This window comes from Octopus sinensis, linkage group LG3 (genome assembly GCF_006345805.1).
Source record: "Octopus sinensis linkage group LG3, ASM634580v1, whole genome shotgun sequence".
Lineage (NCBI taxonomy): Eukaryota > Metazoa > Mollusca > Cephalopoda > Octopoda > Octopodidae > Octopus > Octopus sinensis.
The window spans coordinates 63,823,511-63,847,974 of NC_042999.1; the positions used below are offsets into that span (position 1 = coordinate 63,823,511).

Below are 24,464 nucleotides of genomic sequence, written 5' to 3' on the forward strand. Positions count from 1 at the left end.
ATCTTTCTATGATACATTTGTTGTGCTTTGTATATATAAAAAAAAATATTTACTCTTGTTTACTAACCTATGCAAATAATCAAATTTGTTGCATAACACAACCAATTTCTAAACTGAATATCGGTTAATTTTCCAAGCAAGAAATAATACAATAAAATTGGGGTAAAATGTAAAATCAAAGCAGTTATAAAATATTGCTCTGTACCACAAAACTAATTTAACAACATACTGTGTGATGTAGTTATTTATTTGAATTATTGTATTTTTTCTATTTCAGTTCCTCAACAGATCAGCTTATGTTGTGCTAATGTATTACTAAAATTGTTTCCATTTGATCCTGGCACAGTATATCCAACTTTGGAAATCTGGCTCAGTGAAAATCCAACAGAAATTACATCAAGTTTGGCTGAAACATGGGCCACTATAAAACACAAAATAAACAACTTCAGAACATGACCTCCAGAGAAAACAGCAGGCTAAGATGTTATTAAAGATATCTGCATAATTATTTGTATTTAACGAATTTGTACATTAATAATTTAATAATTTGTATATTATTTAATAAAACAGACTGATTTCAATTTTTCATTGAAACATAAAGATGTCTTGATTATATTTGTATATTTTAGTATGATCAGAATCTTGTCAAATTTCCAAAGAAAAGAAAAAGAAAACAAAGAAAATATTTTAAAAAAACCGATTAAAATAAAATTTTTCTATTGAAACTCTACTGAAGTGTATTGAGTAATTTTTCTTTTTAACTTTTTTTTACTCCCAAGTCCCTCTTTCTAACGAGGTGCTAAAGTTAGTTTATATACAAAGTGAAAAAAATAGTAGATTGTCCTCTAATTTGAAGGAACAACAAGAACAGACAGGCAGATGGACCAATTTGATTGAGAGAATTCACATGAATTTGTATTCTGGCATTAAAGTATAGATGTTTGGTTGTATTTTGAGGCTCGATGTTACTGTACAGAAAATAAGACTAATGGATTAAAATATATAGTCTTCAGTGATACATCAATATTTATAGATAGGTAAATATCACTTTATAGATATCATATGATAATAGCTTATACAATAACAGAGAATACAGCAAAAAAATGAGGCATGATCAAAACGGAAAATTAAGAAAAAGTTTATTGCTTTACTTACTGTATAATCAGATTTATCTCCCCTGAAATAGCTCCTTCCTTTGCTGAACACTCCTGCCAACAACGGCATTTTTAAGTTTTGGTGTCTGTTAAGTGTAGTGTTCAGGTTTTATAGAGAGTTTTCGTCCATCTCTTCTATCATCTGAAATTAGTGATTATTACAAAGTTGCCTAGCAATACCTTTAATACTTTTTATATACAGGAGTGGCTGTGTGGTAAGTAGGTTGCTTATCAACCACATGGTTCCGGGTTTAGTCCCATTGCATGGCACCTTGGGCAAGTGTCTTCTACTATAGCCTCGGGCCGACCAAAGCTTTGTGAGTGGATTTGGTAGACGGAAACTGAAAGAAGCCGGTTGTATGTATGTATATATATATGTTTGTGTGTCTGTGTTTGTCCCCCCAACATCGCTTGATAACCGATGCTGGTGTGTTTATGTCCCCGTAACTTAGCAGTTCGGCAAAAGAGACTGATAGAATAAGTACTAGGCTTACAAAGAATAAGTCCTGGGGTCGATTTGCGTGACTCAAAGGCGTTGCTCCAGCATGGCCGTGGTCAAATGATTGAAACAAGTAAAAGAATACTGCTTTACATAGAACTACACATATTTCAACTGCACTGATTAGTAACCATTGCAATTGCAACCCTACCATAATACCTGTTCAGGGTCTTTACTTAACATCCTTCGATTTAACTGTTTAAAGTTTTTTGTTTACATCATACAATGCAGCGTAGATAATGTTGTCCATTTAGGTAGACGTGAACAAACTCCAATTCAAGTTTTGATTGGATAATCACTTATAATCCATTATTTCAAGACATTCTGTTGTCTAATTATTTATTATTCATTTATACTGGGCAAATGTGAATTTTCTCATGTGCAAGTGTCGCAAAGCTTGTTTTTGTCTAGAATTTATTACATTATCCTTGGATGTAAAAATATGGTAAAATTCTTCTAAACCTAGGTCACATTTTTAAGTTCCAGGTCTCTATGATTTTGCAGTACAAATTAATTCCCAGTTGATAGTATAGTCTTTGTTACTGTCTTTAATAGACCAGATTAATTTACTGAGACTTGTTTGGAATCTTTTATTTTTATCTCTAAATGAACTCAAATGATTTGCCAGTCTGCTTTTGAAAATTAATGATGTCCCACCAATGCAAAAGTATTCATTACCTTCAGATGTAACATTACACCTACATCTTACATTTTCAGTCTTACAGTTATTTTCCCCCATAACAGGATTCCCATTTAGAACAATGCAAAAATAGTTAATATTTCTCTGAGATTTAGTTTTAATTTGATCATTCATAGTAGAATCAAATTCATTTCTACCTAATTCTTTATTACTATTTACTCCTTTAGATAACGCTATCTTTGTTCTATTTCCAGCTGAACTTTTATTCACTTCAAATGTTATTAACTATGTTAAATTGGGTTGTTTCCCTTTCAGCGACTTTTAAATTCTTAGCATTCTTTTCTATATATATATATATATATATATATATATATATATATATATATATATATATCATCATCATCATCATCATCGTTTAACGTCCGTTCTCCATGCTAGCATGGGTTGGACGGTTCAACCGGGGATCTGGGAAGCCAGAAGGCTGCACCAGACTCCGGTCTTATCTGGCAATGTTTCTACAGCTATATATATATATAAATTAGAAAAAATAAAACATCTTTTATCAATTCAAAATGAACAATTAAATTACACCATCTAGAATATGTAATTTTCTAGATGGTGTAATTTAATTGTTCATTTTGAATTGATAAAAGGTGTTTTTTTTCTAATTTATAATAAGAGATATTATCATCATCATCATCATCATCGTTTAGCGTCCGTTTTCCATGCTAGCATGGGTTGGACGGGTCAACTGGGGTCTGTGAAGCTGGAAGGCTTCGTCAGGCCCAGTCAGATCTGGCAGTGTTTCTACGGCTGGATGCCCTTCCTAACGCCAACCACTCCGCGAGTGTAGTGGATGTTTTTTACGTGCCACCTGCACAGGTGCCAGACAGAGCTGGCGAACGGCCACGAACGGATGGTGCTTTTACGTGACACCGGCACGGGGCCAGGCGATGCTGGCAACGGACACGAACGGATGGTGCTTTTACGTGCCACCGACACGGGGCCAGACAGAGCTGGCAACCGGCCACGAACGGACGGTGCTTTTACGTGTCACCGGCACGGAAATTTGATTTAGTATTTCTAAATTGAATTTTCCCCAGTAAGTTAGGAATAATATTCCCTCAAATAATTATAATATATATATATATATTCATGATGAACTGCTTTCAGTTTCTGTCTACCAAATCCACTTACAAGGCTTTGCCAGTCAAGGGTTATTGTGGAAGATACTTGTCCAAGGTGCCATGCAGTTAAATTGAACTCAAGACGATATGATTGGGAAGCAAATATTCTTAATCATATGACTATGCCTAGTCATTTATTGATATGGAAAAATAGATCCAAAGACAATACTGATTGCACTTGTGACTTAAGTTCATTTGATACAGTGATTGTTGTTTAATCTCAGGTGAGACCTATAATCAAAGCTCTAAGTAATCCAAGTTCATCAACTGTACGTGTCATTCTTAATAAGGTTGATAAAATACTGCACAAAATTCCACCTATAATATAAAATTATTATGAGAGAAAAAGGAAGTCTTTATATGGTCACTTGACTTGCTGGAGATAACAGCTAAAATCTTCAGCTCATAGTTTGATGCATTAAAAAAGGAACAGCAACATTGAATAATGTAAATTGGATGGCTATGGCTGGGATATCTTCTATCATTAGTCTACAAATTAGGATTGACTTGGGGCTAAACAGCCTCAGTTAACATTTAATTGATATGCATTATTGCTGCAGGTATGGCTGTGTGGTTAAGAAACAGTCTTTGCAACCATGTGGTTTGGGGTCAGTCCAGTTGTGTGGTTTTGAATCTGCTCCCTTATGTGAGTGTCTGCTACTGTAGCCTCAGGTTAATCTATATGCCTTGTGACTGAATTTGGTTGATGGAAACTGTGAAGAAGACTGTTGTGTATACACATATGTCAGTGTGTATGTTTGTATTATATGATCTCCTTGCCTTAACTCAGATAGCTCTCCGGCTATCTATCTGAGGCTTTATATAGCTTTGGTGTGGCCTCACCTGGAATTTGCATCACTAGCCTGGAAACCCTATCTTGCCCAGGATATTAATCGTCTGGAAACTGTTCAGCAAATTGCAACCAAGAGAATACCCTCCATCAGGCATTTGCCATATTCTGAATACCTTACTTCGCCAGGCATGCATAGATGGAAACTCCCACATCTGGCAACTGACTTGGCAGACACCCATAAAATTATTAACCATCTTACTAACAATAACTCTGAGCACCTTTTCAAACTCCACCTGTCTAACACCTGTGGACATGTTTAAAAAGTCAGAAAACAGCACAGCTCCCATGACTTTCGGAAACATTTTTTCACACTAAGAGTTGCTGAAGCATGGAACAAACTGCTGGCATCAGTTGTTAGTTGTTGGAGCACTGCATCCTTCAAAACTTCCATGCTTCCTGAGATTCGCCAACACTACACCTGATTTTCTCCCCTCCATACACACGCAAGCATGTATCTGACTCATACACTGTTCATTTTCCAGACATTTGTACATTACTGCTTAGGCTTTCTATGCACTTTTGGCAAGTTGTGGTGCACCTGAGCACTGTATAATATAATTTCATTATTATTATTATTATTATTATATATTTCTTAATGTGCGTCATAGTCATGCATGAGGTCTCCTTCATTTCCAATATTCTGTGATAATATGTCTAGCTGTGGGGGAAATATTACCTTGCTAAAGAACATGTGAGAGGTGGCAACAAAAAGGGCATCTGGTCATAGAAAATCTGACTCAGCAAATTCCAACACATGCAAGCATGGAAAAGTGGATACTGATAATGATAGTGATGAATATGTGTGTTTGTGTGTGTGTTTGTGTTTATGTTGGTCAACCCCACTGCTTGACAACTGGCATTGATTTGTCTATGTCCCCATAACTTTCAGGTTTAGCAAAAGAGACTGATAGAGTAAATACAAGACTGGAATCAATTTGTTCAACTAAACCCTTCAAGATGGTGCCTCAGTATGGCTGATTTCAAATGACTGAAATGAGTAAAAAAAATCGCGAAAGCAAATGAAACCTCAGATATGAATGAAAAAAGACTAAATTTAATAAAATATGATCAGCTTTGGGGCAATAAAATAAAGTACTAGTGATGAACTGAGGTTTATTTACATTCTTAGATGTGAATGGTATAATATTTCTAACATAGGTACAAGCTCCCAGATTTGGTGCAAGGGAAGAGATAAACCAACCTCCACACTTGACTGGTGCTTTATTTTATTGACTCTTGAAGGATGAAAACTAAAGTGGGATTTGAACCTGAGGACACCTTTGCCTTTCCTTTTTACTGGTCTTGATAATAACAAAGTACCAGTTAATTACTTGACTGATACTTTATTTTATTGATCCCAGAAGGATGAAAGCAAAGTTTATAAAAAATAATAACGAAATTATTGTATACAGTGCTCAGGTGCACCACAACTTGTCAGAAAGTGCATATAAAGCCTAAGCAGTAATGTACAAATGTCTGGAAAGCGAACAGTGTATGAGTCAGATACATGCTTGTGTGTGTATGGAGGGGTGAAAATCAGGTGTAGTGTTGGCGAATCTCAGGAAGCATGGAAGTTTTGAAGGATGCAGTGCTCCGACAACTAACAACTGATGCCGGCAGTTTGTTCCATGCTTCAGCAACTCTCAGCGTGAAAAAATGTTTCCTAAAGCCATGGGAGCTGTGCTGTTTTCTGACTTTGTAAATATGTCCACGGGTGTTAGACGGGTGGAGTTTGAAAAGGTGCTCAGAGTTATTGTTTGTAAGATGGTTAATAATTTTATGGGTGTCTGCCAAGTCAGCTGCCAGACGTGGGAGTTTCAATGTGTCCATGCCCAGGGAAGTAAGGCGTTCAGAATATGGCAAATGCCTGATGGAGGGTATTCTTTTTTTTTTTTTTTCAGCAGGATTTGAATTCAGAATGGAAGCAATACTGTAAAGCATTATTCCAGATGCTGTAACGATTTAGTCAGAAATTTGGTGGGAAGAGCTAGTCAGTCATATCGACCAGTGCTTGGCTCGTACTTATTTTATTGACCTTGAAAGGATGAAAAAAAGATAACTTTGGTGGAATTTGAACTCAGAATGTGTAGCTGGAAGAATTGCTGCAGCGCATTTTGTTGGCATGCTAAAAATCCTGCCATCTGAGCTTTTATTTACTTTTTTTTTGTCAGAAATAATGATTGTTTCTATGACTTTCAGAGATATATTTTCACACTCAGAATCTTTGAAATATGGAATAAACTACCTGCATTAGTAGTTGGCTGTCAAGACATTGCATCCTTCAAAATCTTCATGCTTCCTATAATTCTCTAACAGTATACCTGATGCCCTCCCTCCTTTTTTCTTTAACGATTCATTCACTGTTCACTTCCTGTGCATTATGCTATGTACTGTTAATGTACTTTTGGCTTCTTTTTCTGATTAATTGTAGTTCACCCGAGTACTGTGTACAATAATTTCATTGTATATTATAATTGCAATCTCAAGGAACACAAAAGAAAAAAAACTTGGTAAAGGGAGATAACCACTGATTCCCAGATTACCCACAATGCAACTGAACGCCATGCTTCTTTCGTTGTGGTAATTTCTGTGTCGCGGTGAAAAATTTAATTAAAAGACTAAAGTAACTAATTAAAAATATCTGCCCCACGATGGGATCTGGTCCAGTAGAAAGACTTCGTCAACTTGAAATGATTGAGCGTGATATAGCTACAGCAATTCATAGCTCAGGTTTGTAATTCCTTATAATGGTCACATTTTGCCTTGTTCGTCGTTTATTGTTTGGAACCAAATTCTTCCAGCCTTGGCGGAGTTCTTGAATATTTCTGTCGAGGAAGAATGCATTGTCTTGTGTAATTTCGCTTTTTAAAGACAGTAAGGTATCGTTTAATGGAGATTTGGTTACTGTTTAGGTGGCCAAGACATCTCCTAAGGCTTAAGGCTTGTTTCGTTGTTTTGTCATGTGTTTGTCAAATTCATGTTTGTTTATTTAGCTTTAATATCAAGACTTTCGCGGGCGAAATGCTTAGCAGTATTTCGTCTGTTCTTAGTTCAAATTCCTCCGAGGTTGACTTTGCCTTTCATCCTTTCGGGGTCGAAAAATTAAGTACCAGTTGCGTAACTCCCCCACCAAATTTCGGCCCTTGTGCCCAGAGTAGAAAAGACTATTAAAACTTTCGCAAAAATCATTGTTAGAAACTGGTTTATTTATTAATTTATTTATATTTTGGAATTAATATTTTTCAAATATAATTCTAAAATTTTTCACTCAAGCGTAATAGCTTTAAAAACTTATGAGAAAATTTGGGAAAAAATTTGCGCAAACTAATTACCTGTTTCTATTGTATTCCATTTCGCCCATTAGCAATTCCGTGGGTATTTTCAAAATTTGGTTTTCAGTAATATTTTTACCATTTCTACTTCTGTGACGTACAGTAACAAAAACTTTACATGTCAAAGGTGTTAAAAGTAATTAAATGGTAAATAATGAAACCGCCGTTGACCATTAAGTTATTTACATAGAATTTCAATTTTGAAGATATTAGAGGAATCAGTTTTATTTTGGTTACATTTTGCTAAGCATTTTAGAGGAAAGAGAAACGAGCAATTGTGATGTTTTTCTCTGAAAGTAATTAACGGCTTCGAATGGAAACTGCTGGAGAACTTAAATCAGCCTGCAACTAAATGAACTGAGGATAATGGAAATAAGTTGTGTAGTCACAAGTTATTTTTAATTAAGCAAGCAGGTAGTCGGTCAAACAACAAAGTGCGCCCGGCAAATCTATGTTTTTGTGGTTATGTCATAACTGCACTTAACTGAAAATCATACTGCACATTCTGATATGCAATAAAATTTCGTAGGAGAGGCTGTGTGGTAAGTAGCGTGCTTACCAACCACATAGTTCTGAGTTCAGTCCCACTACATGGTACCTTGGGCAAGTGTCTTCTACAATAGCCTCAGGCCGACCAAAGCCTTGTGAGTGGATTTGGTAGACGGAAACTGAAAGAAGCCTGTTGTATACATATATATATATATATATATATATATATGTGTGTGTATCTGTATTTGTCCCCCCAACATCACTTGACAACTGATACTGGTGTATTTATGTCCCCGTAACTTAGCGGTTCAGTAAAAGAGACCAATAGAACAAGTACTGGGGTCAATTTGCTTGACTAAGGCGGTGCCCCAGCATGGCTGCAGTCAAATGACTGAAACAAGTAAAAGAATAAACGAATTGGTTGCCGTGTAATGATAGTCTGAACATATTGCACTCTCCCCACAGTTCAGTCTTTGTATGACTTAGTTTAATCTTACCTTAACCCTATTTGAATTAAACTTATGATTGAAATCATTCCAACTTCGACTGTCTTGTTTTTTCCTTATGTGCAGTATGCATAGGATAACGTTGTAGCTTTTCTGAGACAATGAAGTGTGGGATCTGGTCATTATATCTAGCAAAAGAAGCCCTGAATAATATTTATAAACTCTGGTGATAGTCTCAGTGGAAGCCAGCAAGGTGGACAAGGTCAAGGAACCATAGTTGCACCTTATCTATTTGTTGAAATAAATGTCTGTCTAAAATCAAAACAAGATACCTGCAGTGATATGAACTCAAGACCTAATTGGTACTCTGAAACCTTATTCACTTGATTATTTTACCCCAACAACTAAAACTACAAAATAACCTACTAATCTTGTTGAACCTTAATCCATGAAGTGGGGAGAATACAACAGTTTGCAATTAGCTGTTTATAATCTCTGTATATATAAACGGCAAAATGTCTGTGTGTGTGTCCTTTATACAAATCCACAATTTTTCAGTTAGAGGGCTCGCACTTTCTATGGTCATTCAAAACCATTCAAGGGTGGTCGTGCACATCTTTACATTTCCCCAGTCAACCTGCAAAGCCATTAAAAAATCAACAGAAGAGACTTTTTTGTGAATTTTCTATCCAAAACCCAATCAAAATGCCCGAAACTTGATACGCCAATTGAATGCCAGCTAGCTGTATGTGATTGGTTGGAGATTTGGACAGTATTCGCGTGTATGCGCAAGCACGCAGCTGTGTATGCATGCATTAGCACTATGACTCGGCGTTACCGGGTCATAGTGCTTGTGAATGGACTTGATAGACAGAAATTGAAAGAAGCCCATCATGTGCGTATGTGTGAGAGAGAGGGAGTATGTTTGTGTCTTGTTCTGATTGTTGTAAATGAATGTCATTCATTTCCAATATTCTGCAAAACAATGAGAAATATTAATTGTTTGGAAACAGTTAGCGACAGAGAGGGAATCCAGCCACAGAATATCTACTTCAATAATCTCCATCCAACCCAGGCAACCATAGTAAAGTGGTTTGAATGAATATGAAGATAAATTAAGCATAAGATTCTGGGAACTAAAAATCTTCAGAAAATATTTTTCATATACGTATATATAAATACAAGCACTATGACCCGGTAACGCCGAGTCATAGTGCTTGTATTTATATATACGTATATGAAAAATATTTTCTGAAGATTTTTAGTTCCCAGAATCTTATGCTTAATTTATCTTCATATTCATTCAAACCACTTTACTATGGTTGCCTGGGTTGGATGGAGATTATTGAAGTAGATATTCTGTGGCTGGATTCCCTCCCTGTCGCTAACTGTTTCCAAACAATTAATATTTCTCCTTGTTTTGCAGAATATTGGAAATGAATGACATTCATTTACAACAATCAGAACAAGACACAAACATACTCCCTCTCTCTCACACATACGCACATGATGGGCTTCTTTCAATTTCTGTCTATCAAGTCCATTCACAAGTCTTTGGTTGGTTTGGGGCTATAGTAGAAGACACTTGCCCAATGCGCTATGCAGTGGGATTGAATCTAAAACTATGTTGGGAAGCAAACTTCTTAGTCATGCCTATGGCTGCTTTTTATTCAGCCAATTTCTGGGGAAGGTGGGGATGCTTGTAACCTTTGTAAGCTCTTTGAGACTAATGACATGAATGTAGCATGCTGACAATTAACAGGGAGGAACATCTGGAGTGATTGTTTTGTTAGCGAGATAGTTATTGTTCTTTAGCACCTTATCAGATCTAACTGAGCAGACTAACAATCAGAGGTATTCCAACTATGGCCATCCTGAGAGTTGCTACAGACAGCCAGTTTTAAACACTTCTGTATGGTCTGTAATATAAAAAAAAATAGGAGAGGACTGAGACCTGATGGACACTTAACCTGCAGGCTAAATTTATCATTGTATCACTGACTGTATCGCTATGTATGACTGGTGTAATTGTCACAAGCCATTTATCTATTCCTGATTTATTTACGGAGCACCAAATTACAAAACAGAATCCAGCCAAAGGCTTTCTCTGGCCCTACAAATACTCAGTATAGGAGCTTACTCCTAGATATGTGCTTCTGTAGTTATCTCTTGGAATATAGCATGGTAGTATTTCTTCCTAGTACAATGCCAAACTGCATTTCATCACTAATACTCTTCCTGATCAATTGCAAAATAATTCTTTCTATAACTTTCACGACCTGGTCCAACAATTTGGTCTGCTTTGCAGATTTGTTGACCACACACCCATGCTTGCATGTGCATGCATGCACACACACGGGTGTGTGCTCTCAGATGCTATTTCTATATATGTCTAGCTAATAATTTGTGGATATTTTTTGGCGCTTGTGTATGTGTGATGATATTTTCATTTGATGCTGTGTAATAATCCATACTTCTCTACTGTTTTTACTTGCATTTAATTAGTTTTAGCTTACTGTAGCCTTTATTATGTCATGTTTTAATTCTTTTTCTAATCCTTCTCTTCCCTTTCTTCTTCTTATCTTTGGCCTTATTCTACCTCATACACCCATACTCATGATTTCCATTGCTTTATTTACTGCCAATTCCACTTTGTTTTTACGCATAATAATACCATTTCGGACGATTGGTCCGTCAGCCCTCTTTGTCTATCTTTCTCATAACCTTTTCTCTTATTATACTTCTATTTTATTTACCTCAACTTTCAGTATTTATCCTTCCGTATTTAAAATATGCTATTATTTTAGAAACTTATTTAAAACCAGTCTAAATGAGTCACCTCTTTATACTTTTTCCAGATAATTCTTTTAAACTAATTAGGATATATATATATATATTATATATATATATAGAGAGAGAGAGAGTCAATATTTTTCAGTCGTTTGATAAATTAAACTGCTGTAACCAAAATATCTGGCTGATTGTCACATATGTATTTCTTTATTGCCCACAAGGGGCTAAACATAGAGAGGACAAACAAGGACAGACAAAGAGATTAAGTCGATTACATTGACCCAGTGCGAAACTGGTACTTTATTTATTTGACCCCGAAAGGATGAAAGGCAAAGTCGACCTCGGCGGAATATGAACTCAGAACGTAATGACAGGCGAAATACCACTAAGCATTTCTCTCGGCGCACTAACATGTCTGCTAGCTCGCCGCCTTATATGATTGTCACACATCTATCTATATATATATAATGGACTCTCCTGTCAAAGACAATGTATGAGCGTTAAGCTTTTGCTGAATGACATACACAAGTGATTTGTTTATGGTGATCAAATGTTTGTGCCACACCTTAGCTCACTCTCTCTATCAAATTGATGTTGTCTGAACAGGTGCCATGTGTCAGGTGTCAAAGTGATTGCAGAGCAATGTGGGATGAAGTGTTTTGTTCAAGGACACAACACCTCACTTGGTCTGGAAACTGAAATCATGATTGCTAGATTGTGTGTGCAGTGTCCTAACCACTAAGCCATGCACCCTCACATTTGTATCATTGTAGCTGTGATACCTGTGCTGGTGGCACATAAAAAGCACCATCCGAACATGGCCGATGCCAGCACCGCCTTGACTGGCTTCTGTGCCGGTGGTACGTAAAAAGCACCAACCGATCGCGGCCGTTGCCAACCTCCCCTGGCATGTAAAAAGCACCCACTACACTCACGGAGTGGTTGGCGTTAGGAAGGGCATCCAGCTGTAGAAACACTGCCAAATCAGACTGGAGCTTGGTGCAGCCTCCTGGCTTCCCAGACCCCGGTTGAATCGTCCAACCCGTGCTAGCACGGAAAACAGATGTTAAACGATGATGATGATGTCGTTAAGAAGCTTGCCTCTAAATAACATGGTCCTGGGTTCAATCCCACTAACATGGATCTTTGAGCATTTGTCTTCTACAATAGCCCCTGGCCAACTGATGGAAACATAAGCATGTTTGTATGAGTTTGTGTCTCTTTGTCTTGCATCATGTGATAGTTGTTAATGGGTGTCACTATCATACAAGCTGTGTTTTTCATTTCTAGTCTTCTGTTTGGAATTAGATGAGGGTTGGCTACAGAAAGTGCATCTGGCTGTAGAAAGTTTACTTCAACAAATACCATTGAGCCCATGCAAGCATGGACAAGAAGACTTTAACTCTATAATGATGATCATTATCATCATTATTTTACATTCGTTTTTTTTTCATGTGTATGGGTTGTATGACAGTGTCTTGTTACTTGTAATTTCCTTCGATACATACAAAAACAAACCCTTCAATCTTTGCTGTGTATGGTATATGTAACATTATACAGAAATAACTACCTTAATTTTACTTTTTACTTTCTTTATCATTAATTACTCTTGAAATTCTCTCTAATTTAAGGTCAAGCTCTGCAAGAACTATCCAAAGATAAACCAAGTATGAAGCAAGTAGAAAGTCACACTACCAGCTTCATTAAAACACTTGAAAGTGTTGAGATTGGACTTACAAAGCAAATCAACTATCTCACTCAGGTGTCTACTGGTAAGTGAGATTTTACATTGACACAGGCATATTTTTATTACTAATTTCGGTGACATTCTCCTCATCATCATCATGATCATAAATAGCAACTAAAATCCTAATCTTAACTCTGCTAGTCTAAATACTTTTAGCCTTTTCTCTTGATTATACATGCATACGTTTTATACCTCACAAATAGCTTAAACAGACACGCATAAAAACATACAACCATTTTCTTTTAATGCTGTATTCAAACAGTTCACTGCTTATAGTTATTCATCATCATCACTTAAGGTCTGTTGTCCATGCTGGCATAGATTGGACGGTTTGACCAGGGCTGGTAAGCTGAGGGGCTGCACTGAATTCCAGTCTGATTTGGCATGGTTTCTACAGCTGGATGCCCTTCTTATTAGAACTTTCATATAAGAAGAGTGATAGGATGACTAGGATTAGTGTGGTCGAAACTTGTAAATAAGAAAAACTATTTTACATATTCATAAATTTTTGCCTCTTGCCTTTATTTTTTTGTTCTTTCTGATTTCAAGGCATTTTGTGTATATCAACATCAGTTTTGTATTCAATTTCCTCTCTTAGCGTTCAGGTTTTTGTGCCAACCAGTGAAGTTGTCTCCCTTGCATAAATTGGTTGCACAATTTGATGAATCAGTTACTGAACTCCTCTCCTACATGCTTAGTGAATGAGTGCTGTAAGGTGATAGTGTAGTGGCTTCCTGAAGTGGAATAAGCGTACAATGGAAGACCTGGAAAGAGGTGCTGAGCACAGTTTTAGGAATACTGAGTTTCAAAGACATGATCTAAACAATTAAAGAAGCTCTGAGTTGCAGAGCCATCCAGCAAGTGACAACACCATAGAAAAATTAAAACCATGAAGATGATGAAGGTAAAATAACATTGCATATCCAACACATCTTGATGAATTTATCCATAGAAAGTTTTGGATCATTAAGAATGTTTGCGTGTGTGTACAAGTTGCATGCCTCTTAGTGTTGAGTATGATTCTTTATAACATAGCTGCCCATACGTTTCATCATCATCGTTTAACGTCCGCTTTCCATGCTAGCATGGGTTGGACGATTTGACTGAGGACTGGCGAACCTGATGGCTGCGCCAAGCTCTGATCTGATCTGGCAGAGTTTCTACAGCTGGATGCTCTTCTTAACGCCAACCACTCCGAGAGTGTAGTGGGTGCTTTTGCGTGCCACTGGTATGAGGGCCAGTCTATCGGTACTGGCAACGACCTCGTTCTATGACAATACCAGACTGAACCATTTGAAACGTATTTTACTTTAAAACACCCCTTCCAAGTTCGTGCAGCATTTAGTTTTGATCAAATTTCAAACGCCATTTTGCTGTTTAACTTGGGTTAGCCCTAAATATGTGGGCAGTCCATTGCAACCGTTTTTTAGACTGTAGCGTGTGAGTTGAAGGAATTTAGCTGTTATTTGTAACAAGTTGAGTGTCCACATAGACTCCCTCATTAATTTGACACTTGTATTTATATATAATTGTAAGTAGATGTTAAAGCATGGCTGTGTGGTTGAATAGCTTGCTTCCCAACTATGGAGTCTTAGGTTTAGTCTCACTGCGTGGTACCTTCAGCAAGTGTCTTTTACTATAGCCCTAGGCTGACCAAAGCTTTGTGAGTGTATTTGGTAGTTGAAAATTGAAAGCAATCCGTTGTGTGTACCTTTGTTTTGACATCATATGATAGTTGTAAATGAGTGCCACCTTCCTAAAAACGATGTTGTCCACTTCTAGTTTTCCATGGGGAAATATTAGCCCTGCTTGGAAACAGGTAAGGGTTGCTGATGGGAAGGACATCAGGTCATAGAAAAACTGCCTCAACAAATTCTATTGGATCCATGTAAGCAAGGAATAATGGACTTTAAATGATGATATTTCCTTTGATACTTATTTTATTCTAAAGAAATGAAAAGTTGGTGTTGCAAATGTTTTGGTTCTCCTAATACTAGACGGAAATGTCATCAAATGGATGGGAGGTTGATTAGCTTTAGGTCAGACCTGATGGAGAAGATCTATTGTCATAAGCATTCCAGCCATGATACTTCAATATCTTTATTTTTCAATTCTCCAATTGGTTTTCTTTAAAGAGCTCTTAGGGTATGAGTTTATGGAAATTTGGCTGCTATTTCTAGCAGGTCAGTTGATTATGCACAGGCTCTTTGTTGGTTCATAATTATGGGATGATGTTGATATAGAAATAAAGCTTTGCTATTTGGATAAATTCTAATTGTAGAATGCTGTATTTCTTCTGTCAGTTCTTCATCTTGTTTTATTATACATGGAAATTGAAGTAATATGTTGAACATCAATAACACTACTGCTTAATCCATAATGTGTACAATGTGAGTAAAATTAGAAGTGCACTGGTAAACAGCTCCAGTATATCATAGATTGGAAGGGGACTTGGTTGAGGCTGCATTTTTATGGCTAAGATGCTGTTCCTGTCACTAATCCTTACCTATTTAACAAGTAAGGTATTTTTTTTTTTTACTCCACTACTTAGAGAGTGCACAGCTACAGGATGTGATGTTTAGGAATGCAATCATTTATTTTTACCAAGACAATTTCATGTGAGAAAACATGCATGTGTATGTGCTCAGACACAAACATACATATGTATATGTGAGAGACTGAGTTTCCATTTCGCTTGCAAGGCATGGGTTGGCCTGAGGTAATAGAAGACACTTGTGCAAGATGCCTTGCTGTGAGACTGAACCACTGACCATGTGGTTTTAAACTGAACTTTTTATTCGTCGTTATCTTACGAGGTAAAGATTCCCTAATCTATTCATTTGTAACTTTTCCTGTGGGAAGAACTGACTCAGTCCTGCTAATCAACAGGATGCATGTCGATTTCCCAGAGCTGGTGCTGTTTGTTTACAATGAGGGACCATTGAATATTATATGTCTTGTCTATGGACACAAATGAACAGCTAACCTTTTGAATAGTTGTATTGTGCAGTACATTAAACATCTAACTTTATTTATTAACTTCACAGATATGTTGTTTCTTCTCTTATAATGGCTTCTTACCTAGTTCTTGTTAGCTCCATATATCTGTCCATCCCATTCTCCTTACCATCTTCCCTCTTCCAAGCACTGCACAAAATAGTCAATCTTCCCCTGCAATTCATTGGAATTCTCTCTCTTCAAGTGTTTTTCTTCACAGACATTGACCTCCTTTTCCAGTGTTGGATGACCTATAAAACCCACAATCATAGTTCCTTCATTGCCTACAAAATATTAGTGGATAACACTGTTGTTTTATATCAATCTGATCATGTTAGTGTTGAATATGGCTATTTTCTTGTAAATCTCTCCACTCTTCATACAGTAGAGATGGTCCTATTTTCGTTCAGTCTAAGATATGATTTGCATAGGGTCATAATGTACTAGCTGTCAAACAACTTGAACTCTTTACCATGTAATCTACAGTCCAATACTCAATTTTGAACCTGTATGCATAATTTTAATGTTTGGGCTATATGTTGTAATTATATTATATACAAAAGATGAAATGATTAAGCGAACACCAGTTTATGAGTGAGTTTTGCTATAGATATTACTTTTTTTGTTCTAAGCTACTGTTATACATGCCTTGAGATTAATTACTAGATATTCTACCAAATCCATTCACAAGGCTTTGGTCAGCCTGGGGTTATAGTCGAAGACATTTACCTAAGGTGTCACATGGTGGCACGTAAAAAGCACCCACTACACTCACGGAGTGGTTAGCGTTAGGAAGGGCATCCAGCTGTAGAAACACTGCCAGATCAGACTGGGCCTGGTGCAGCCTCCTGGCTTCCCAGACCCCAGTCGAACCATCCAACCCATGCTAGCATGGAAAGCGGATGTTAAACGATGATGATGATGTCACATAGTGGAATTGAACCCAGAATCATGTGGTTGGGAAGTAAACTTTCTACCACACAGCCATGCCTGTGCTTATTTAATAAGAAATATAAATATTTTTGTAAGATAGTGGAAATCCTTAGCTTATAGTATACAATTTGTAAAATTGTAGATAATCTGACTAGACAGGAGCCCCAGCTATGACCATTATTCTTTTCAGTGTTCCTCTTACTATTATATTTAATTTTTAAAAGTAGAAGGGTGTGACTTGAAGGAAATTTTGGCTGCTGTTTCTAGCATGGCTTATAGATGCATCTTTTTGTTAGATTAGATCAAGAAAATGTAAATTCTTAATCCCAAGGGGTTTTTGTAAGGGCTGTGGGTCAGCTCTGGTTTCATGGCATTGAGTGAACAAGCAACGAACCTCATTACTGAGCCAGGTGGAGCTGGTTTAAAAATATTTCAATTTTGTTGCTAATAAATTACTTTACCTGTTTCAGTCAACCCAGTTCAGGCTATTTTTATCTCTCCTTTGTATTGAATTAGGTTATTCTGTAATGCAATGCACAGAATGTCTCTCCCACACAGTTACAATACCTAATCATTGAGTGGCTATAGACTGTATACAACCTGGCTTGTGTGCACGAGTGATCTTGCTTACATTCCAACTGGTGATAATCAAACTGATCAAATCTGTAGTTTTTTAGAACTTAATCTGGGAAAGGTGACAATATTCATGGCCTTCACATGTTCTCTCAGACTGGTCCACCCTGAACATGTGTAGGGAAAAATATGGTTTGACAGATTGCTATAGAGTGAATTTCACTTATAGTACTTTAGGTGGTACCTGTTAACTGGGTGGCAGACAAGCATAGTAGTTTTGGCTACAAAGTTTTTTTTACAGCTAAACCATTTAAAAAAAAAAAAAAAAAAATCCATCAATCTATCTTTTTTGTTTACTATTCCTGGGAGAGTTATGAAGGTAGGGTTCTCAAACATTTCCTCCATAGTTCTTTCAGAAGCAACTGTCAGACTTTCTGGGGGTGACTGAGATTATGGATATTATCCAACTATTTCATTCTTGGTCTACCCCTAGGTTTCTTGCTTGTTGGCTCAGCTTGAAGACTCCATCTTGCAATGCCTGCCTGCGACATTCTAACATTGCATGTCTGTAGCACAAGAGCTGTGACCTCTTAATGTGAAGAAACAACTTGAACTGGAGGGACTCCCTGAATTCTGAGAAACACATCATCATCATCATCATCGTTTAACGTCCACTTTCCATGCTGGCATGGGTTGGACGATTTTGACTGAGGGCTGGCGAACCAGATGGCTGCACCAGGCTCCAATCTTGATTTGGCAGAGTTTCTACAGCTGGATGCTCTTCCTAATGCCAACCACTCCGAGAGTGTAGTGGGTGCTTTTTACGTGCCACTGGCACGGAAGCCAGTTGGCTGCTCTGCTGTTAAGTAATGTTATTCCGGAAATCCTTCAGAGAAACACTGTTTTAGCCACTTTTATCCACAATCATACTTTTTTTCCTTATTAGATTGAATTAACCTTTTTTTTTTCAATGTAGCTCTGTGCCTCTTTTTGCTACTGTTTAAATGCCTGTTAACTTTGTACTTATTTATTTACATATTGCTTGCAGGTCAGCCTCATGAAGGTTCTTGTTATGCAGCACAGAAAGATCTCCTGATGGCCATGCATAGAGTTGAACATGTCAAAAGCAGACTTAATGAACTTGAAAAAATTCACAATGAACATTTACATGGTTACCTTGCATCTGCTCCACAAGGCTCTGGCATGCGCAGGCCATTTCAATCATCACAGATTTAAGCTGAGTTAGCAACATGGAAGCTGGGCTTCATTTGATATAGTAGGTACCTAGTCTTGTACTTAATTCATATCAAGCCTCCAAGGAGTGATTATCTGCTTTCATCATCATCATTTAACATCTGTTTTCCATGCTGGCATGTCAAGAAAAAAGAATGTGAATTAAGATGGAAGCATGTAGGGATTAATAAAGGGCACAGAACTTTTGGTAAATAAGATTCTTGCCCAAAGAAACAATACATCAAACCAGTATTTCATAGACTGTATACATTGATTTCTTATACAAAATATTTCCCTTCTTCCTAAAAGCCTTTGAAGAAATCAGAGTAAGTGCTTGGCTGTTAGATTCTCCTGTCAGGTTTCAGCTTCAACATCAGTCCCTGTATTAATCTTAAATGCACCATCACATCTAATTCTCACATGACCCTAAAGTTGTCATTACATCTAAAGAATCATTATCAAAAGACTTAATTTTATGAAATAAAGTGTCTTTTCTATACTTATTACATATATTTCTTCTGTTGTTGTATGTCAAATTTAGCAGAAACTGAACATACCTTCGTAGCTAGAAAGAGCAGTCAAATCTCCAAATTACATTTGAAAATTAAGATTTGACTGCTAGATAGAACCAGGGAAGTGACACAATATAGATTGCCACAATATGAACCCATGTGATATTAAACATCTCTTTGATATCTTCTCTTACTCCAAGTGATAGTCCACAATACTAGTTTATTTCACTTTAGCTAGTCACTATCCATTATTGCAGAGTCAGCAAGATCATTAAATCTAAGATTGAATTATTGTAGATATTACCTAATGAAACATATGACTTTTTTTTTTTTTACAAAGCTCTTCCAACACCATGTACTCTAGCTTAAATTTTGTGCTTCGAAAGAGTGACTACATTGTATATTTGATCTTCACAAAAACAGCATTTTATACTCAAGGACTATCAGCTGAGAAAGTCTGCACTCTTACAGTGAAACACAAAGTGTGCTGAACCTACAAACAAGTTATTGCACGTGTCTACCTGGCCCAAACAAAGTTGACTAGTGCTACTGAACAATGAAAAACTGAGGATGGCAAAAATAAACAGTTTCTTCTTGAGAAGAATTTTTCTTTTTAATGAGAACAAAATTGTGAAAAAATACAGGAATTTCTTTGGAAAAGCAGAAATTAACAAGGAAAGAACAATGCAAAAGAAAAAATGGAAAATTATATATAAATAACAACAACAGAAGGAGAACAAAAATCATTTAATAAACAAATCAATTTTTGTTGAGGTGGTTTTTTTCCCCCCCTTTTTTTTGGTGAGTTTTTTTTTTAAAGAAAATCAGCTTTAGATTTTGTTCTGTTTATAACAGAAGAAAAAAAAATTATATTGAAGAGTGTTGGTCTAATTTATCTTCTTTCAAGAAACAAATTTAGAACTATAGGCAGAATTAGTGAGGTTAAAAAAAATTATAGATGCTCAACTTATTCAGAATTCTTTTCAATGAAGAATATTAGTTTTGTTTTAGTAAACCTTTATCAACAACAGTCACGATGGCCTCATATAGGGGTTACTTTGTAAGGCTATCATGAGTCAACAATATTGGAGGGAGGGAGAGGATATTTTTCAGCTAATCTTTCTATTTAATAATAATAATAATAAAGCCTAAAAATAACCAGTTACTGGACGATATTTTTTTATACATTGCATGATTAAGGCTGTTCTTAAAAATAAAAATATAAAGATCATAGGGGCATGTCTTTATGAAATCTTAAGTAAAAAGGGGCAAACAAAAGTCAGAAAATACATTTGAAAAATTAGAATAATATGTGCAAAATGTAATTAAACTAACTGTACATGATTGAAGCAAATTTGTTAAACATTGGAAAAACAAAAAGACAAATTAGAAACCAGGCCAATGCATAAAAAAATACAATAAAGAAGAGGGAGAAAAAAGATTGTGATGTTTTATAAAATATATCTATGAGACGAGGAGAAAGGGAGTAGGGGACAAAGAAAAAAAAAGGCAAGTTAGAATGATTTATAGTCATTGCATAACCAAGAAACCTCCATATTCTAACCTTTAAGACAATAAGTTACACCCAGAAACTCTGATGAGGATTTTAGTTGCCTAAAAAAATAAAATAACAAATAATCAAAGAAAAGAGAAAAAAAAGTTATACTGAAGAAACACTATTTCATAATAGTAATGTTTTAATCTTACAGTTTGGACACAGATTCAATCTAATTTGTCCACATACATCCACAGGTTGGTTGTTTCTAACCACTGTTGTCTTCATCTTTGAATACATTCCAGAAATGGTGCAGAGAGGTTTCAAAGGACAGTCAATTTTGACAGTTTCTTCCCCATTTTTTTCTTCCTTCTTCTGTAATTGGGGGAGATTTAATTTTGTTATTGAAATAATTTTGTTTTGGGGTTGTTGGTTGTTGTTTTCTATTTAAGCAAATATAGCAGCTGATGCTCTTGTTAGGATGTCCTGCTTTAATTTTTTTTTAATTTTTAGTTCCCTGCTTCACAAACTCCAGAAACATACAAGAATCCATTAGTGCTCAAATGAAGAAAGAAAAAGAAAGCAGCTTATGTAGTTCTTATATATAACATTATATATACACACATACATGCATGCATGTGCCTAGTTAAGTACATACATACAAAGACAGACAGATAAGAGGCAGGCATGAGAAAAAGCAGGAAGGGAGAAATAAATAGGATTAAAAAAAAAAGTTAAAAGCCCATGTGTAGAAGAATAGTTTTTTACATTTTCTGTTTTTGAAAGAGCTGCTGAACCAAAAAAATATATGTATATATAAGAACCTTATATTTTGTTCAATTACCAGTACTCTTTTTTTCCCCCATAAAAATACCAGTTTTATGTGAAACACAAAATATACTAGAGCAGTCTTCTGAGTGACAAAGAAAACTGATTATATAAGCTTAGATTTAAGACTTTCTTTTAATATTTAATTTTAGAGAATTACACATTTACTCTATTGAATACCCTCTCTCATATATTATATATATGTGTGTACAGGTTTTTGTATAAATTTAGCTACCTGGTGTTTCATGCAGGTGTTGCTCTTTCATGCTGTCTGAGTGAATGCTGCACATGAAACAATGTAGCTCTGCTATACTTAGAGAGAAGTCTTTCTTAATTTGCATTTCTAAAACAGTGCGTTGCTGAAGTGTTTGTTTGTAATTCATTTTTAGCTGATGATACATCTAGGTGCTACTCAAAGTTTCTTGTTTCCATGTGTTTGTCAAGTGAACACGAAAGCAAGGAACAAAGTTGCAATGGAATGAATCATGAAACTTCAAATGCATAAAATAGCTACATGTATTATGTTTTTTCCCCTATTTGTATGAGATTATATATAGTTTATTTTTCATTAATTATTAAGGTGCCTAATATTACCAATATCTACCTATATTTGGAGCAAGGAGAAGAGTAATGAATTTTGAGTAATATAATTTAGAGATACAAGACAGCCACTGTTAATTTAGGTAATGAAGAATATTAATTAATTAATTAAAATAAGCTGTTTCAGGTTGACAAACTGAACCTGTAGACAAATGGAGAGAGAAGGAAGTAAACTTATTTAAATACATATGTATGTATGTGTGTATGTTTGTGAAGATGTGTTACTTGGTTTTACATTTAATAGTATTTGAAGAAGTTAACTAACCTTTCATTAATTGCAACTAAAAATAGCAGCTGTTTGTAAAAAGACAGAGAGAGGGGGAAAGTGAGAAAACAACAACAACAACCAAAGTGAAAAATGTTGAGCACAGGTGTCTGTATGATGATGAATTTTGGTAGAAGTGGTGGAGGTGTCATTAGCAAATCTCTCAAATAGATAAATCAGTGTACTGTACACACATCAGCCTAATCGCCCACCGGATTTTGAATGTTGCACCAACCATTGCAAAGTTATATCTGAAAGAGAAGAAACAATATAATGAGTGAATTTCATTTAAAAGAGGGACTCTGAGATGGGTTACTGTTAATAATATCTCTATATATATAAACGGCAAAATGTCTGTCTGTGCGTGTCCTTTATACAAATCCACAATTTTTCAGTTAGAGGGCTCGCACTTTCTATGGTCATTCAAAACCGTCCAAGGGTGGTTGTGCACATCTTAACATTTCCCCAGTCACCCCGCAAAGCCATTAAAAAAATCAATAGAAGTGACTTTTTTGTGAATTTTCTAACCAAAACCCAATGAAAATGCCCGAAACTTGATATGCCAATTGAATGCCAGCTAGCTGTATGTGATTGGTCAGAGATTTGGACAGTACTCGCATGTATGTGCGCATGCATGCACTAACACTATGACCCGGTGTTGCTTGGTCATAGTGCTAGTAAAATTATAACTTGTTAGCAATAGAAACAGAATTAGTTCAAAATAGCATTCTTATATCTTAATGTAGAAATACTGTAGAAACCTGCAGTATTCATCTTAAGTATCTAATTTGGATAAAGAATGCTAAGAAGCACAGAAGTGTATTAGTAGCAAGTGTAAAGCATCCAGTAGTAGTGGTAGAATTGTGAAATTCACTGCCAGTGCTAGATGCTTCTGTGCTTTTTAGCACTCAATGTCTACACGAGGTGCTTTCTCAAGACGAATATCAAAGTTGTAATTTTTCCAACAATTAACATCGTCTTTAGTGGGGAAAATGTAATATTTTTTTTCTATTTTTTATATAGTTATCAGCTGTCTTATTCTTTGGTATGTACTTTGTGCTAGACTGAATTTAAATTTTTCATTTTCTGAACTAAGAGTAGTGACTGATTTCCTATGCCACTGACATCAATATAAGTGTCAGTGGAGTCATAGCATTTTAGCTTGAATCCAGTCACATTATGTACATGTTTGGAGCTAACAACATATAATCAAACTGACAGATACATAGTATAGAGCTTATCTTTTACTTGTTTCAGTCATAGGACTGTGGCCATGCTGGGACACCACCTTGAAGGGTTCAGTTGAGTAAATCGATCCCAGTACTTGTTTTCTTTTAGAGTCTGGTGCTCATTTTTTGGTCACTATTGCCAAGCTGCTAGGTTATGGGGATGTAAACAAACCAACAGCAGTGGTCAAGACAAACACATAAAAACAATGGGTTTCCACAGTTTCTGCCTACCAAATTTACTCACAAGGTATTGGTTAGCCCAGGCTATAGTAAAAGATACTTGCCCAAGGTTCTGCACATTGAGACCAAACCTGAAATTATGTGGTTGTAAAGTGAGCTGCTTAACCATGCAGCCATACCTAAAAAAAGGCTTCAACTTCAAAGATGATGTCAACAGCCTGTAAATTGTAATTGTACACTGGAAGATGATGAAAGTCGCAAAAAACAACACCTCCCCCAAATATTGAACATTTAATTACTAGAGGTACAGTGACTATGAGGTTAATATGTTGGGATCTTTTTGGTTGTATACTTATATAGGGATGATATTATAAAAATTTTTTACACATTTCATTTGTTCCTATAGTGCTTCGTCACTTCAAACAAACTTTTGCAGGCATGGTGGGGGAGAATGTTAGTAGTAATTTAGCTGGCAGACT

General features: G+C 36.0%; 3 protein-coding genes across 6 annotated transcripts in view; 2 read left to right on the top strand and 1 right to left on the bottom strand.

Annotated features, from left to right (window-relative positions):
- Nucleotides 1-687, top strand: part of LOC115209629 (probable serine/threonine-protein kinase DDB_G0282963) — an 87,065-nt gene extending 86,378 nt beyond the window's left edge. For all 4 annotated transcript variants that reach the window (XM_029778079.2, XM_036501041.1, XM_036501043.1 and 1 more), the window contains one exon: nt 278-687. In XM_029778079.2, coding sequence (XP_029633939.1) covers nt 278-456 — 179 coding nt within the window. In that variant the 3' untranslated portion in view covers nt 457-687. The remainder of the gene's footprint in view (nt 1-277) is intronic.
- Nucleotides 688-6,864: 6,177 nt separating this feature from the next.
- On the top strand, nt 6,865-20,757 carry LOC115209107 (mediator of RNA polymerase II transcription subunit 11). The gene is made up of 3 exons (XM_029777235.2): nt 6,865-7,063; nt 13,025-13,165; nt 18,692-20,757. The coding sequence occupies exons 1-3, from the start codon at nt 6,985-6,987 to the stop codon at nt 18,877-18,879; spliced, it is 408 nt and encodes a 135-aa protein (XP_029633095.1). The 5' UTR covers nt 6,865-6,984; the 3' UTR covers nt 18,880-20,757.
- A 310-nt stretch (nt 20,758-21,067) lies between these two features.
- Nucleotides 21,068-24,464, bottom strand: part of LOC115209106 (ADP-ribosylation factor-like protein 8B) — a 73,421-nt gene continuing 70,024 nt past the window's right edge. The window contains exon 5 of the mRNA XM_029777233.2: nt 21,068-22,827. Coding sequence (XP_029633093.1) covers nt 22,772-22,827 — 56 coding nt within the window. The 3' untranslated portion in view covers nt 21,068-22,771. The remainder of the gene's footprint in view (nt 22,828-24,464) is intronic.